The 16,257-nt window shown below is 43.2% G+C and overlaps 1 protein-coding gene across 1 annotated transcript in view; it reads right to left on the reverse strand.

Annotated features, from left to right (window-relative positions):
• Window positions 1–9,520, reverse strand: part of NSD2 (nuclear receptor binding SET domain protein 2) — a 1,080,265-nt gene extending 1,070,745 nt beyond the window's left edge. The window contains exons 1-2 of the mRNA XM_078678610.1: window positions 9,083–9,520; window positions 672–1,282 (exon numbers count right to left, since the gene is read on the reverse strand). Coding sequence (XP_078534736.1) covers window positions 672–1,199 — 528 coding nt within the window. The 5' untranslated portion in view covers window positions 1,200–1,282; window positions 9,083–9,520. The remainder of the gene's footprint in view (window positions 1–671; window positions 1,283–9,082) is intronic.
• Window positions 9,521–16,257: the final 6,737 nt, after the last annotated feature.

Raw genomic sequence — 16,257 nt, forward strand, 5'->3', positions numbered from 1 at the left:
GTAAACTGTATCGAATATGTTTAAAAATCAATTAAAGCAGCCTAAAGGGGAGAAAGGAGGGGTGAGTGTAAGGGAGGGGGCGGAGCGGGGAGAGCGAGAGCGGCATGTGGGTGTGAAGAAGCCGGGCCGGGCAGGGGAGGGGGCGGAGCGGGGAGAGCGAGAGCGGCATGTGGGTGTGAAGAAGCCGGGCCTTTGAAGTGAAGCTAAGCTTCACTTCAAAGGTGTCGGAGGAATGCGGGCGGCTGTGCACGCGCTTTTAAGCTCAATGCACATGCGCATTGAGCTTAAAAGTCACGGGCACTGCAAGGAATCGCCACGATTCCTTGCTTCTTAGTTAAAGCTTGTATAAGCCGCAATAGGCTCGCAAGCTCGATGCGCATGCGCATCGACAGGCGAGACCTAAAAAGGATTTTAAAAAGTGTAAAAACAAAATTCATGGCGCTTTTTTTTTCTTCCGCAGATGAAATATCAGAATGCATGCTTTTATAGGTTTATTTTAACTGGCAGAAGCATTTACTTTTTTTTTTATTCAATCCAACACTAACTCATAGGACAATGTGAGAAAAATGGATTAACAGGTATGGGAAAGTTCAGGTATAATCAAGAGCAAACTACATAGGAGACGCCCAAAATGTTACAAATTATTTTAATATAGGTTATAGAAACCATACCTCTTCAGCAACACCAGACAGCTTTGATGCTATTGTGGATTGTACGAGACAATCATCCAGTATGGAGTCATACTGTATACTTCTTTTCCTGCTCCTTCTTTCCTTTGCAGGGTTTCCAGCTTCTTCCAATTGCTGAATATCCAATTCGTTGTCTCCACATATTGAGGACTCAAAAAGAGGTTTCCCATTCATGTACGTTTTGGTGATTTTCAGCTTTATTTCTGGTGAGCCATTCTTAACAGGGGTGGTACTTGGTGGAGTTTCAATCGGCTTTATTTCCGGAACCTCGAACCGGACTGTGGCTTCTTCAGCACCCGACTCCCCATTAAGAACACAGGATGTAAGATCTTTTAACTTCTCAACTTGAATAAATGGCAATGTATCTTGGGGGCTCAATTTTTGTATGACACTATCGTGCAAGGTGGCAGATATTTGTGCTTTGCTCAGGTACACCGAACAATCGCGGTTGACTTCAGTATGCTGGATTTTCAGAGCAGAGTTTCCCAAAATCTGGGGGACTGGTTTCATTTTGAGGTGTACTGCTGAAATTCCTTATGTGATCTTTACTTTGGACCCAATCCTTCAAATCCAGGAGTTTCAGACTAATTAAACTGCAAACAAAAGAAGACTTACATAAACATAAAAAGAATCAAAACAAAATTAGCCATTCATTGATTACTTATAAAAATAAATAAAATAAAAAAATCGCTGAAGTTAGCTACACTACAAACCATGACTACTTCCTCTCAAATGTTCACGTTAAATGGACGCTGCAAACTTTTACCCACTATTTTGATAAAGACTGGATTCAACCCAGAGGATTTCAAAATAGGTTTCCCACACAAATTGAAAAAGCAACTATGTTGCCAGCATTAGCAAGCTCTTGATCTCCCCTAACCCTTATCCAAAGAAGATGTTGGAAACTTCTTAATGTAAGGGATTTGGCTCTCCCTTACAATATCCATTGTGGGTCATTAAAGATGCAAGTAAACATTTGTTTAGATATTAAGACACCTATTCAATATTTCACCTAGGACTGAACCTGTATTTGACAAATGTAAAACGGAACAGCTTTGTGCGTAGATGCACTCCTTAGGAAAGAGCAGAAAACCATCACTTACAGTTAAATTGCTGTAGTGGGCTGATCCACTGCCCATCCTGTAGTAGGAGGAAGAAAATGTGAATAGGGAACAGGCCAATGAAAGAAAATGGCTGGCTGAAATCCCCCATACATATATTATAATAAGTTGCTCTTGGATAACGAAAAACCTAAGGATTAAAGAAGTCTTTGGCTTTTGGGTCCAGGTGGATACATATTACAGGTCAAGAGAGACACTGTAGGTATTCATGGAACACCTGACATCTAAGATAACAAGTTTGATGTGTTGTTCTTGCAAGAACAATTTTTTGGGCCAAAGTTGCTTGTTTGTAAATTAGTTGTCCTATGTCCTTAGTTGTTCTAGTCCTATTAGAAGAGAGCTGTGATCCACCAGCATCAGTCGTATACTGAATTATATACATCTCCTGGACCCCCTCCAAGCAAGCTTCATGCCGAGAAGGGCGCCAAGCATAGTGCTGAATTACCAGAGGAATAAAGTGGATGTAGACTGGACCAGCACACTGACCCTATGTGATTTATCAACTGTGCTCAACAGTCAGTAGTGTGCTCCTCCTGTGGCATCTGAGAGAAGCCGAGTCTAGGACCTTGCATTAAATAAACGGGTGGCAAATGTCTTGCACAAGATTTCAATTATTTGTAGATTTAGCTCACCAGTCTGCCTTAAAACCAGTTCAGGGGAGTTCCACGAGGTTTCTTCACCTTTTCCTTCCGTTTTAAACTATATCCTCTACAAGATTTACTACACACTTTCAATGCGCATTTTTCCCATAAGTCAGATGGCTGGTCTTAAGTCCATTAAGAACAGAAGGGTAGTGTACAAGGAGATTTGGCACAGTGTTTATGTCAGCCAAGCAAAAGAGGACATACAGTCATGTTATATAATCTCTTTAACTCAGAATGATGAAGTGTGCCACTAAATTCTCCACTCTGATTCTCAGCACTTCTAACGACTTTTGAACATGTCCCACTTCAGTCCCAGATGTCATTAGTCTTTGCTTGCTGCTAGATTTAGAACTCTCCCCATAGCTCCAGAAACCTGTTAAGGTAGCTCTAATTTACAGTTGCCTTTCCACTGCCATTTGCCCTTCCGCACTTTCTAACAAAGAAATGGCTACAAACACATTTGTAGCTTGTGGATAAGGAGTTTTGACCTATTGGGGGTCGCCATAACTAAGGCATTAGTCTTTAAAGAGTTCAGAACATGGCAGAATGGTAGCCCTTGAGTGTGAGGAAGCTTGTCTAGGTCTTCTTCAGATAGCTAACCGTTCAGTGGCTTTCAATAAAACTGCATTGCGAAACGTGCGGTCAACTGCAACGGATCACTGTTCCTCAACAACAAATTCCATTTTTCTTAGCTCTGCACTACCCGGTCTTTCAGTTGTTCCCCTTTTTGTTGCATTACGTTTTTCGATACTACGAAGGAACCATCTCAGATTTTGCAAGCTGCGACAACAGGTAATGAGGCATTTTATGAAACTACTTAGGCAAACGTACATCTTCATAGTGACAAAACCAACATACAGTGAAAGTTCTTCCAATAAATGTTAAATATCCAAACCACATCAGACACCCACGAAAACTGCACCAAAGCCATTTTCTCAATGCTGAGCTAGAGAGCAGTGGGGGTTTGTGGGATTAAGAACAACCTCCTTATGTGTAGCTTACAATGGCTCCCCACATACCGGATAATACTAGTGAACTATTTAAGTTTAAGGAAACTAATTTAAAACGCTAATAAGAATCCTCAGATCAGACTCTAAACAGAGCCAGTTGAGGTTTTAGGAGGACTACTGAAACGATCAAAATCTGGATTTGCCTTGGAACCAGATTCACAAGCTGCAATCGATAAAGAACTAGGCAATTTATAAAGCCTTTGCAAAACCAAGAAATCAAATTGAGGTACGTGTATGCTGTAAAGAATACAAGTCGGACTTGGTCAGTCGGAAGGGTGGCATGACGGAGGAGGCATGAGGGAGCTGATTGACTCAAGCACTCAAGAACAGCTCTAGGTTCTGGAGTGTAGTGAATTGCCCCCTTTTTGGTCAGGAAGTGGGGGGGGGGGCTTAGATTTGCATATCACTGAGGAGGAATGGGTGCTCCATTTTAAATCTAAGTTTGACAGCCCTAGGGAGCATACTTGGAAAGAAGGTCGGGATACAAATGCCCCTGTAATGATTTTTGAAATGGGTGAGGTTATGGCAGGCATTGCAGGGCTATCCACCAACAAAGCGCAGGGCCCAGATGGTATTCCTCCGGGCCTATTTAAATTTGACCTTTTCTGGGCTCCAGTACTGAAGGCTGTGTTTAACGCAGCTGCAAAGAACGGTTGTCCTCAGTCTTGGGCCTCTTCTACCATAGTCCCTGTTTTTAAGAAGGGTGACAGGAACAGTAACCACTATTACAGGCCAATCTCCCTCCTTGACTCAGTGGTTAAGGTTGTAGGACGTATTCTCTTGCAGAGACGATCCACGTGGGCGGAGGAGCACAGGATCCTGTTGGATGTCCAGTTTGGATTTCGGTCGGGACGCTCTACCGTTGCTCAGTGTCTTAATTTATCTATGTTACTGAGCAAATATACTGTTGCCCGCCCCGGAACGGTCTAACTTGCCTTCATAAATGTGTCCTCCGCATTTGACTGCGTCAACGGGTTTAAATTGTGGCAGTCCATGAGGGTAATGGGGGTAGATAACAGTATTGTTAATTTTTTAGAGGATTTGCATAAGGCAACAAAGACTAACGTCAGGTTTCGAAGGCCCTTCGGGTCACTAAGGACCTTGAGACAAAGAGGGGAGTATGGGAAGGGTGCATCCTGGCTCCATTCTTGTTTAATTTTTACATTAATGATCTGGATACTGCATTAAAAGCCACTGGGGTTGATTACCCCTGCGTAGGGCGGCATGACATCCCCGTCCTGCTTTATGCGAACGATGCCGGCTTATATCTAGGACTGTAATAGGTTTGCAATCTCTATTAACAGCATTCTCCAGATTTATGATGGACCGGGATTTGGCAATAAATAATTCAAACTCTTACATATTGCAAGTGCGGCAACGACCCCCAAAAATTTTCACTTCAGTGTTGGCCCGGCTAAAATTCCCCGCACTAATGTTTTTTCTTATTTAGGGGTTCTTTTTGATGATCATTTAAAATGGGGTCCATTAATATTGAGGAAAAAGGGGGACTTGCCAGGGTGAATGTGGCAATTTTTTATTTTGCCACAAAAATAGGGAAGAAACCAATTGGAGCCATGCTGAAAGTTTACCAAGCCAAAAGCATGGCCATACCTAGCTATGGAAGCGAAATCTGGGGACACATTGCTGTGGATTCCCTCCAGGTGGCTGAGAAGGACTTTCTGAAGCGCATGTTGTGTTTTCCGCGCGGAATATCTAACCTAGTGGTCCCTGAGGAATTGGGGGTCCCCTATCTAAGTGATGTCCTAGCGCTGCACCCTCTGGCGTTTTGGTTGCGGTGCCGGTTGAACAAAGAGTTAACTCTTAACCATTTAATTTTAAGAGAGTGTACGTCCCTCGATAATGCATCCCAAATTCCCTGGCTTAACTACATTAAGAGCAGCCTGGAAGGTGTAGGGCGTGCTGATCTATTTTGTAACCCTGAATCCATTGTTAAGAAGGATCTAAAATTAATTAAGGTAGCCTTCTTAACCTCAAGGAAATTGGACAGGGATGCGCAGGCGATGCTGAAACCAAGTGTTCGTACGTTTTAATGCTCAAAACAATTCAGACAATGGAACCTTATCTAATGGGGTTTCTATCAATACACAAGAGGTGCTTATTAACTAGGTTTCGGATAAACCTTTTTCACCTCTTGCTAGCCAGGCCTAAGGGATATAGTAGAGCTCAAGTGCTAGCTCTCTGTGGCTGTGACTGGCAGTCTCCACATGATCTGCTGAATTTTATGTTTTTATGCAAGTTTAATGAAACCCCCCGAAGGTATTTTTTGGTTCCCATTTTAAAAAGAATGAATTGTATTCAGGCCCGTCCTGCCCTATTGTATCTTCAATTGCTGAAAGGACTGTATTATTTTTATAGTGGGGTTTTCAAAAGCTACTGTGAAATCCAGGGCCTGTATGGATGTTTAAATAATAGATGATCTATGTAGGACCTATTAGGCCTAGTGTGCGCCATAAAGTAAATAAAATAGGAAGCTGTGTTTTCCGGGCACATTGCACTTTAAGGTTTTGATTAATTGGGGAGGCTGGGTATTGGGTTTTTAACAATAAATTGTATATAGGGTCTAATTTTTGTAATCATTTTAATGCATTACTGTTTTTATGTACTTGTAACCTTTGTAACTTTTATGTTTCTCCGACGTGAAACCGAATAAAGATTACTTGATTGATAAATGGGCTTCCACCTCGCCCTTTAAATGCCAATTATATTTCAATGCCAATTGAAAAAAAAGGGTTGGTTTAAATCCAGTAAAATTACTTGTTAGAGGTACTGGTTTGCTCAGTGTACTGAGGGTCAAAATATTTAGTTCTCATTCAGGTCTGAATGTTATTCTTCAAATTAAAGTGTTAAGCAGTGTTCATGGATATTTAGATAATCCGATAATCACAGGTGTTAAGTCAAAACCATGGCTTTAAGAAGAGTGGGTCCCTCAGGGTCCAAGACTCTGCAGTAGTTAAAAGCAAACGTTGAAACGGGACCTATATTCTATCCTTAGTTTTACAGGACAAACATTGATAGATTTCTGAACAATGGCTGCCCAAACGGTTAAGACAACCAATGTCGGAGAGAGAGCTCATGCAACGTTTTACATTTTTACCTTAATTTACTTTCACAAGAATATTTGCTCTTTCCAGTTGGCTGTTTTTCTGTAGTTTTCTTTTCAAGCAGCATATTACTTTTTAATAGCACTTACTGTGAGCTGGGTCGCCTGTAGGTGTCAGAGTCAGGTTGTGGTTGTATATAAAGCTGTGTTTCAACTGTACATTTTACTGATAATACAGTGTATTGAATTTGTGTATAATTTGCATCAAGATTTTACCTCATGTCTGCAGGTCATATTTTTCTATATAGACCTTTAAACAATTGGAACGTTTCTCTGCCATAAGTGTGAGCTCGGCTAAAGAGGCACGATAATAGTTTCTTGTTACGTTTGAGATCTCTAGACTTCAGGCTCATGACAGGTAAGAGTTTCTCACAGTGCCTGCCAGTAGGGCATAAAGGTAATCAGAATATGTGTACATCCAGTTATTCTGTAGATCGCACATAGCAATGGTCATGAATGCCAATTTTAACTAATTTGAGTCAAAGATTGCGCGAAAGTAGTACACAGCTGTCAAATTATTTACAGTGCAAAAGTAAACAAAAAAGCTTCCAATCACGGGGAGAAGCCTTACCAAACAATAAAATGTTCTCTGAAAGTTATTAATCAACGACAGATATCCCTGTATTAGAGCAGTGACCACTTCATATTACTGAAGATATTTGCTCCTAGGTGACCAAACAAAATGCTCCTAGCAACAAATTGATGAGAGAACAGATATTGGCCTACACGTATATACTTGAACAAGCAATCATAAATAGCCTTGAAAATGCCTCAAAGTGTTGTAAAACACATGGGCTATATACAGTGTCCTGAATATCAAATATAATATAGGATTGTACAATAAGCAGTGTTTTAACTGAGAGACCCTGAAAATCATCCATAAAAATGTAAACTATACATATTATGATTGTCTAATTATCCACTTATCACTGAACTATGTATGGTGTATAGGTTCACACCGAGTTGAAGAATACAATTTAGACCTCAAGGAGATTTGCATTTTGGCCTCTAATATACGCCCCAAACAAGTGTCTCTAATACTTGGTTGTACTTTCTTTTTTATTATTTCATGAGAGGGGTTACTGTCACTATGGAGATCATTGTTAACAGGACTAGAGATCTGCAATTACCTTTATCAATTCCCATAAAATAAGTTTAAATCCCCTAGCTTTGTAGCTAGTGCAGACTAGGCAACTTTTTCTAGCTGCTAGTCACTTCAACAGTCCAATTACCGATTATGCCACTATAAATGTTATTAACATGAGTGGGGACAAGCTGTGGGAGTGGGGACAGTAAAGTGGCAGACTATGGAAGCGAGCAGAGGCAGTGTAATAAGTATAGAAGTAGCCGAAGACTGATGATTAAGTAGGATTATTAGATCTTCAGTACAGAATTACAGATGGATCCGGTCTTAAGTACTGGAATATAGAAAGCCCCACCAGAGCAGCTCCCTTGCTGCTCAGCCCAATCTCTCAAATGACATCCATCCACCAGGTATCCTCCGCATTCTATATTACATCACACATACCAACATTCCACTATTCATCCACACTGGCTGAGCAGCAAGGCAGGAAAGCGGTGAAGATACATAGCACCTAAACCAAGATACCACATGCAGACTGTGGTTAAAGGGGGGCAGAGAGGGAGACTTATGGGTGAGGGGCAGAGAGGCAGACTGCGGAAAAGAGGGAAGGACAGAGAATCAGACTGTGCGAAAAAATGCAACAGAGGGACAGACAATGGGAGAGGGGTGGAGGAAAGACTGTGAAAAGGGGCAGTGTGGAGAAGGAAAAACACTGGGAAAAGGAAACAGGTAGAAAGTGTGACTAGGTGACAGTGGGAATAGGTGACGTGGAAATAGGTGACAGGCAGACAGTAGGAATAGATGACAGACAGTGGGAATAGATGACAGACAGTGGGAAAAAGTGACGTGAGAATATGTGACAGACTGTGGGAACAAGTGACAGACCGGAGGGGGGATGAGTAGAGATATACATTGCGAGTGAGTGCGAGAAAAGGCGACAGAGGTTGACTTTATAGAAAAGAGGACAGCGACTTCCATTGGAAAAACAGCGGCGATTTAGAGGGGAAGATGCACAACGACTTGAAAACAGCTTGGGGTAATGACGAACTCCCTCGGCGTGCAGGCACAACGTTCATAAATGCCTGCAACGGACACGACCCAGAAGTGGCTGTGTGCTGTGCACTCTGGTACGGAGGATGCCTGTCCGCTGCGCGCGCTCAAACATGGCCTCCCACCGTGGGGAGGCGGCAGTGAGCACAGCGGCAGCCCGGCCCGGGGAGTAAACACAGCCAACAAAGCATGAGAAGGAAGCGCTCACATAAACCCCCCACCTACCTCCCCCCCCAAAGACTGCCTTCGTCTAGAGTCCATTGCCCTCGCTCTTCCATCCGCATTTCTTCAACCCCCGAACCCGGACGCTAGGCTTGCCCCCCCCCCAGCGGACTCGCAGCGCTATGTCCCGAAGGTACTAACCTGCCCGTGTCTCATCCTTGGTGCAGTAGGTGGACAGTCGGCGCTTCTTTGGCCAGGAATCAATACAACAAAACCCGCGGCTCCACGACCCTGCCCCGCCTCCTGCTCCAAGCAGCGCGAAAAAACCCAGCCTGCTGATTGGCCGAAGGGCGCGAGCGCGCGCCAACCGGCGCTTTCAAACGTGCCTTGCTGCCCGGCTCGTTTGCCCGGATCAGCGCTGTGTAACGGAGGGGGAGGCAAAGCAGTAGGTAACTTGGCAGGGCCGTGGATGAGGCAGGTTAAAAACCTCTGAAGCGCTTCCTCGTGCACCCGGGCAGGAAGAAAGGAAGGCGCGTAAACTGCGAGCCCCAGCTGCTTTCTGGTGGAATCCGATGACGTAGCCTGCCGGGCACGCGCCCATTCTGACGTTTCTGAACCTTTGAATGGAGGATCCGGGCGGTTAGGGACGCCGTTTCCTCTGTGCTGGGAGCCTGAGATGCTAAGAGGGCACTTACATGATGGCGGTCTGTGCAACGATAGCATCGTCTTGCTATTGCGTGTTTTTTGTTTATTATCTCTCTATGTTCTCTTTATGACGCATATAGCGGGACTGTGATATAGATATAGAAAGCAGCGGGGTTGCGATTCGAGAAGAGGCGGACACCCGTCACTAGAGGAGGGGCGTAACCAGTTAAGAATCTGAGAGAGGTGTCCTATCTGTCACGAATAAGTGGTAAATAAACAGTAGTTGGAGGCGTGTTTAGAAAAGAGATCGGATGGGGTGTTAATAGGTTACAGGAGAGTGTTGGGATTTAACTGTCGTTTTTCCCCGTAATTTATTGACTCACGTTTTTGTCACAAGATGGCCAATTTTCCCTCTGTTCGCATGCATCGAGAAAACCCCGGTCTTGAGACCGTGTTTTTTTTATATATATATATCAGAAGCTTTTAATACATTTATTTATTTTATGCTTGTAATCAGCATAGAATTAAACTTGGTTTATAGAATGGTAACCGAATTACCAAGCAAGAAGCCAGCCAGAAACTTCAGGGCCTGGAAATCATTTTTTTCCGTCAAAAGCCAGGTTTTAAAGGCCTTTGTGTAGTAACGAGGCTGGAAGCAGAGGAACAGTTGGTATCTTCCTTATTAAGACAGCTCCTCAGCATTAGCAATCACGCCAAGTAAAAGGTAAAGAATGAATATACCATTCCATTACACTGAAATAAATACAAAGAACCATGAAATTGTGCTGATTCCTAATTCTAAAGAATCATGCAATTTCAAACCATGACGTAATACTAAACCACGATACTACACATCCTCTTTCTTTCAAATGAAACAAAAAACTAAATTTAAGACTCAAACAAAATCGTCAAAACGTTTAGGTCTAACAATATTTCTACCAAAGGTATTCACTTTAAATTCATTGGAATGTTGTGAAATAATTTCTTTACAAAGATCAATTGAGATTGCAGGTTGAGGAAGGCCTTCACTGGAAACCACAACCGATGGAAGAACTGCATCAGAAGGACCATCCTCTCTCTGAACACTAACATTGGACATAGAAGAAGATTCAGGATGAATATTGATCCACCAATAGTTCCTGGACGACACAAATTCTTAAGGACTAACATTGGATTTGTATATGTCTACAGGCACCCCATCCGGCCCTGGAGCTTTACCTGCGGCACTCTCAGCTATAGCGATTTCGACTTCAGACAGTGAAAAAACAATGGCTATTAGAAAAAGACCCTGCATCTTGTTCTGCTTCGCCCCAGATGATTCATTATACACGGTCCCTTGTTAGTCATCTTTTTTGTATAACTCGGTAAAATGATTTACCCAAGTGGTCTCCTCTATTGCCACCTCTATGGCGTCATTTTTCCTGTCGGCAAAAAAGGGGCATTCACCGCTTTCCAAAATCCTACATTATATTTTAGCAAACAGGCTTGATGTAAGGCCTGCCACGCCTCCTGCTTTAATTCCTTCTTTCGGGTTTTTATTGCACCAAAATAAGTAGCTCTGGCTTTTCTAATTTCAATAGGGTTTTTCGGTTCGCTTTTGAGTATCAGCTTTAAGGCTGCATGAGCTTTGCTCCACTCTGCGTCGAACCAGCTCTCAGCCTTAGATCTCTTATTCTTCGGCCTTCCTGTGAGTAAATTACAAATTTCTTTAGAGATATTACAGAAAGCCGAGATAACTGAAGTATAGTAGTCATTTTCTGAGAGATATACCATAAAATCTTTATACTTGTTCTTCAATAAAGTTTCAAAGAACACCGTAGGCTCTACTTTGTTCCATTTTATAGTATAGCCGTTCTTCTTTGCTAAGCTTATTCTATGACTACAAATTATCAATTACATCAGTATTTTTCCTAATACATGTGGCAAAGGTTAGGGAAAAACTATTTGGAAAATGGTCACTTATTGCCATGTCACATGTTTGAAAAGTCAGAACATGGCAAAAGTGACTATTAGAAATCAATTCAAAGTCTATCACCGAGTTACACCCCCTGCCATTAAAAGTCGGTACAAAAGGAACCTGTGGGATACATAATTTGTTTACAAAACCTAAATCCAGGTCAAATAATACATTATTAAGACAGTTCCCGGCAGTTGTGTGTATAAAATGAGTACAAGGGTCACCTCTAGCATTATCCAAACCACAGGCGCCTGAGTGACTGTTAGGGCATAGAAAACCATTAAAATCACCCATCCATAGGACACATTTCCCCACAGGACAATTATCATCAGAATTTGTCATGCTTTGCAAAAGTTCTTCAAGAACCTTACTTAAATCTGCCTTCGGGATGTTGTTATAAAAATTAATTTTGGAAAAGGGGGGTGGTGATGGACAGAGTTTCTGAATGATGCAGAATACTCTTACCAAGTCAAGAGATCATGGTTTTAATCCATCACCGTTTTTTAGCTCAATGCACCATCCCAGCTGGCTATATGCAAATTAGTCTGTTCCTGTCCCAGTGCATGATTGGAACAGGGCAAACCAAACTACCAAGCCAATTCTTATCCTGGGAAGGAAACAAGCTTCCGGGGACCGGTTTCTGGCATCACAGCCTTCTTCGGCCCGGCTTGCTTGAATCCTGATGGTGCAATGAGCAAGGGACTCACGTCTGAGCATACCCTCCCACACATAGTGTGGATAAAACCGATTTTGGAAAACTATGATCTCTTGATTTGGTAAGAGTATTCTGCATCATTCAGAAACTCTGTCCATCACCACCCCCCTTTTCCAAAATCGGTTTTATCCACACTATGTGTGGGAGGGTATGCCTCGCAGTCCAGCCGTGAAATATATGCCCCAAGAACAAAGTCACCAGCAAGGCAAAGCAAACCGCTGCGAGCGGAAATGCCAGCAATTTCTAAGAATTGTTTCATTTCAACTGACTTAAACTGTACACCATTGTCAATGAGAATGTTTTTAGGGAAACCTTCAAGAATAAAAACACTGCCTAAAAATTCAATGACCGATGTGGTCTTAGCTTTATCAACAACTTGAAGTTCAAACCATTTATATATATTAGGCGAGGTCACCGCGATGAGACAACGCAGGGTACCTGGTGGTGAATGGAAGATCGGCCAGCGACTCCCCTCCAAACTGGACCTGGTCAAATGGAAGAACAAAGTCCTATCTGGACTTTACCATCTGCAATTCGGAATTCCTGTTAATCTGGCTAGCTTCTCCGTCCTGCCAAGGTCCGAAAGCGACCACAGGCCATTGGTCATCTCCTTCAAAACAAATTTAGTTCTCCACAAAAAGGCACCATTTACCTACAAAGGAATACATTCCGATAACTTAAAACGCCTGAAATGGAGTGAGACTAACTGTCAGAGCATCTTAAAAACAAGTAAGGATTTTATCATGTGTGTCCCAGACCAAGCGGCTTCTCCAACAGCAATATGGTCGCAGTTATGCGCACATCTGATCAGAACTTACCGAGTGACAAGGCAGGGCCCAAATCGCACCCCACCAGTAGGAGCAACATCCCTCCCCATTATAAAAACACTAAAAAGAACGAGAAACCACGCACTGAGGTCGCTATTAAAATTTCCAGAGAACAGCAGCTTCCTCATTACATACCGTCATGCCCAAAAGGCACTTAGGAGGGCAGTTACCCAAGAGAAAAGGGCCCAGGAATCCCAATTCTGGGTCAAACTGGTATGGGAAAGTAAGCAAAAGAACTCAAAGAAATTTTGGTCACTCGTCAACAGCACCGATCGAAACATAACATCCTTTGGATCAGCGAACATTCAGGAAGCAGACTGGACCTCATACCTAACAGAGCATTTCCAGGCACAAGATCACCCTGACCGCCCTGGATTAACATGGGTTTTTGACACTGGCACGGGCGCAGCATCGAATCTCCCACCCGATTCAATGCAGGGGCTTACCTCACCCGATGAATTGTCTGAAGAAAGAGTAGTTAAAGCACTGACGAAAGGGAGACAAGACGGAGCACCGGGCCCGAATGGCCTGCCACAAAAGCTATTCATGTCCGATGTCCCATTCTGGTCCAAGGTGCTATCAAATCTCTTCAATTACACCCTGAGCTCTCAAACAATTCCGGATTCTTGGAGAGGTGCTATTATCCATCCCATTTATAAAGCTGGAGCACGAGGCAACCCGAACAACTACAGATTAATCGCCTTGCTGGATATAGAGGCAAAGCACTTTGCAGGCCTCATTTTGGATGATCTCAGACAATGGGCAAAGGACAACAATCTGATTCCCCTGAATCAAACAGGGTTCGTTGCCAAATCAGGTACAATGACAAACTTATTGACAATCTCCACCATCATTGACAAAGCTCTTTCAAACTCCAGGTCGACTTTTTGCTGCTTTGTTGACTTCAAAGCAGCATTCGACAGGGTGCCCAGGTCTGCTCTGTGGCAAAAATTGAGGAAGTGGGGAATTCCAGACAATATCCTGAATCCAATCATCCTGCTGCATTCCAACACATGGGTTCGAGTGAAGTTAGGGTCTGGCTCGCATCTCTCCCGGAAAATCTGGACCTTTCGTGGTGTCAAACAGGGATGCGTGCTGGCCCCCCTCCTCTTCAATCTATTCATTGCTGACCTATCAAGCTCTCTAGAGAAGGTAATCAGCCATCCACCAAAAGTAGGAGGCACGGCATTATGCAATTTCTTATATGCAGACGACCTGGCACTGTTCAGTCTCACCAGAGTGGGGCTACAAAGACTCCTTGATGCCTTAATGCAATACACGGCTAACAACCAGCTAGAAATCAACATGAAAAAAACCATGGTTGTTCCGTTTGGCAAAAAACGCTACAGCGGCGGAGGCTGGACAATAGATAAAGAAAGCATCTCAATCGGCCAATCTTACAAATACTTAGGGGTCTATTTGGACTCCAGGGGCAGTTTCACCAAACAAAACACTGTGATATATGCCCCAAGAACAAAGTCACCAGCAAGGCAAAGCAAACCGCTGCGAGCGGAAATGCCAGCAATTTCTAAGAATTGTTTCATTTCAACTGACTTAAACTGTACACCATTGTCAATGAGAATGTTTTTAGGGAAACCTTCAAGAATAAAAACACTGCCTAAAAATTCAATGACCGATGTGGTCTTAGCTTTATCAACAACTTGAAGTTCAAACCATTTATATATATTAGGCGAGGTCACCGCGATGAGACAACGCAGGGTACCTGGTGGTGAATGGAAGATCGGCCAGCGACTCCCCTCCAAACTGGACCTGGTCAAATGGAAGAACAAAGTCCTATCTGGACTTTACCATCTGCAATTCGGAATTCCTGTTAATCTGGCTAGCTTCTCCGTCCTGCCAAGGTCCGAAAGCGACCACAGGCCATTGGTCATCTCCTTCAAAACAAATTTAGTTCTCCACAAAAAGGCACCATTTACCTACAAAGGAATACATTCCGATAACTTAAAACGCCTGAAATGGAGTGAGACTAACTGTCAGAGCATCTTAAAAACAAGTAAGGATTTTATCATGTGTGTCCCAGACCAAGCGGCTTCTCCAACAGCAATATGGTCGCAGTTATGCGCACATCTGATCAGAACTTACCGAGTGACAAGGCAGGGCCCAAATCGCACCCCACCAGTAGGAGCAACATCCCTCCCCATTATAAAAACACTAAAAAGAACGAGAAACCACGCACTGAGGTCGCTATTAAAATTTCCAGAGAACAGCAGCTTCCTCATTACATACCGTCATGGTTAATGGTATCCTTGGCTAAGCTATCGAGGAGACTCTCAGGCCCCACCGTCTTGCCTTTACTGGAAGTGCTCAGAGCAAAGATCGGGCCTACACTTTCGTATGGCATAGAGATCTTTAAGGGTAAAATGAACAATACATTAAATAAACTAACAACCAAACTCTACAAGAAATTGCTTCACCTGCCGAGTTCCTCCTCGCCAGCACAGGTCAGACTAGAGCTGGGCCTAATTAATTATGAAACCTCCAACGTTGGCTCATATCTTAACCTGATCCACAAATTAAGACAGGCAGAAGCTGGTACCTTGGAATTCCTTGTCTGGAACGAAATCAGTGTGAGCAATCCGGGGGGATCATTTGGCCGCCTCCTAAATGACCACATTCAACAAATGTCTGCTGCGGATCTCTGGGCTCTTAATCCAAGCCAGACTGCTTTCAAAAACACAATTATAAAAGGTATAAGATTGAAATCCCTGATCATGGACAAAGCTCTTCTTGCGAAACGCAGTCATGCCTGGGCAGTAGCCAACTCTTATAAACGATTATCCCCGGCCAATTACCTTTCGACAACATTTTCTTATCATCTAAAGCGATGCTTGATCGCCCTTAGACTGGGAGACTGGCGCTTCCTTCAAAATCTCCCAGTATGGCGTCGAAAAAGGGTTGATTTAATGTGCAGAGGGTGTGGGGCAGCAAATGAAACTTTTTTGCACGTGCTTTGTACATGCCCTTTCTTTATTCTCCAACGCAGACGCCTACTCAGGCCAGAATTGAACAGGCTGGGAGTTCGGACTTGTAGGCACGCCATTATTTCTGCTCTGTCCTTAGAGAACGCTGTTTTAAATATAAAATTGGCCAAATTCGTTCAGCAAGCTTATAGTCTTTTAGAAAAATTGGAAACGGCTAATGCCTTGCTCATAACTGTGTAGAATGATATGTATTTTAACCTCATCTGCATTGTCTGGGAGTGCTAATTTTT

The sequence above is a fragment of the Lissotriton helveticus genome, chromosome 2_2, assembly GCF_964261635.1.
Source record: "Lissotriton helveticus chromosome 2_2, aLisHel1.1, whole genome shotgun sequence".
NCBI lineage: Eukaryota > Metazoa > Chordata > Amphibia > Caudata > Salamandridae > Lissotriton > Lissotriton helveticus.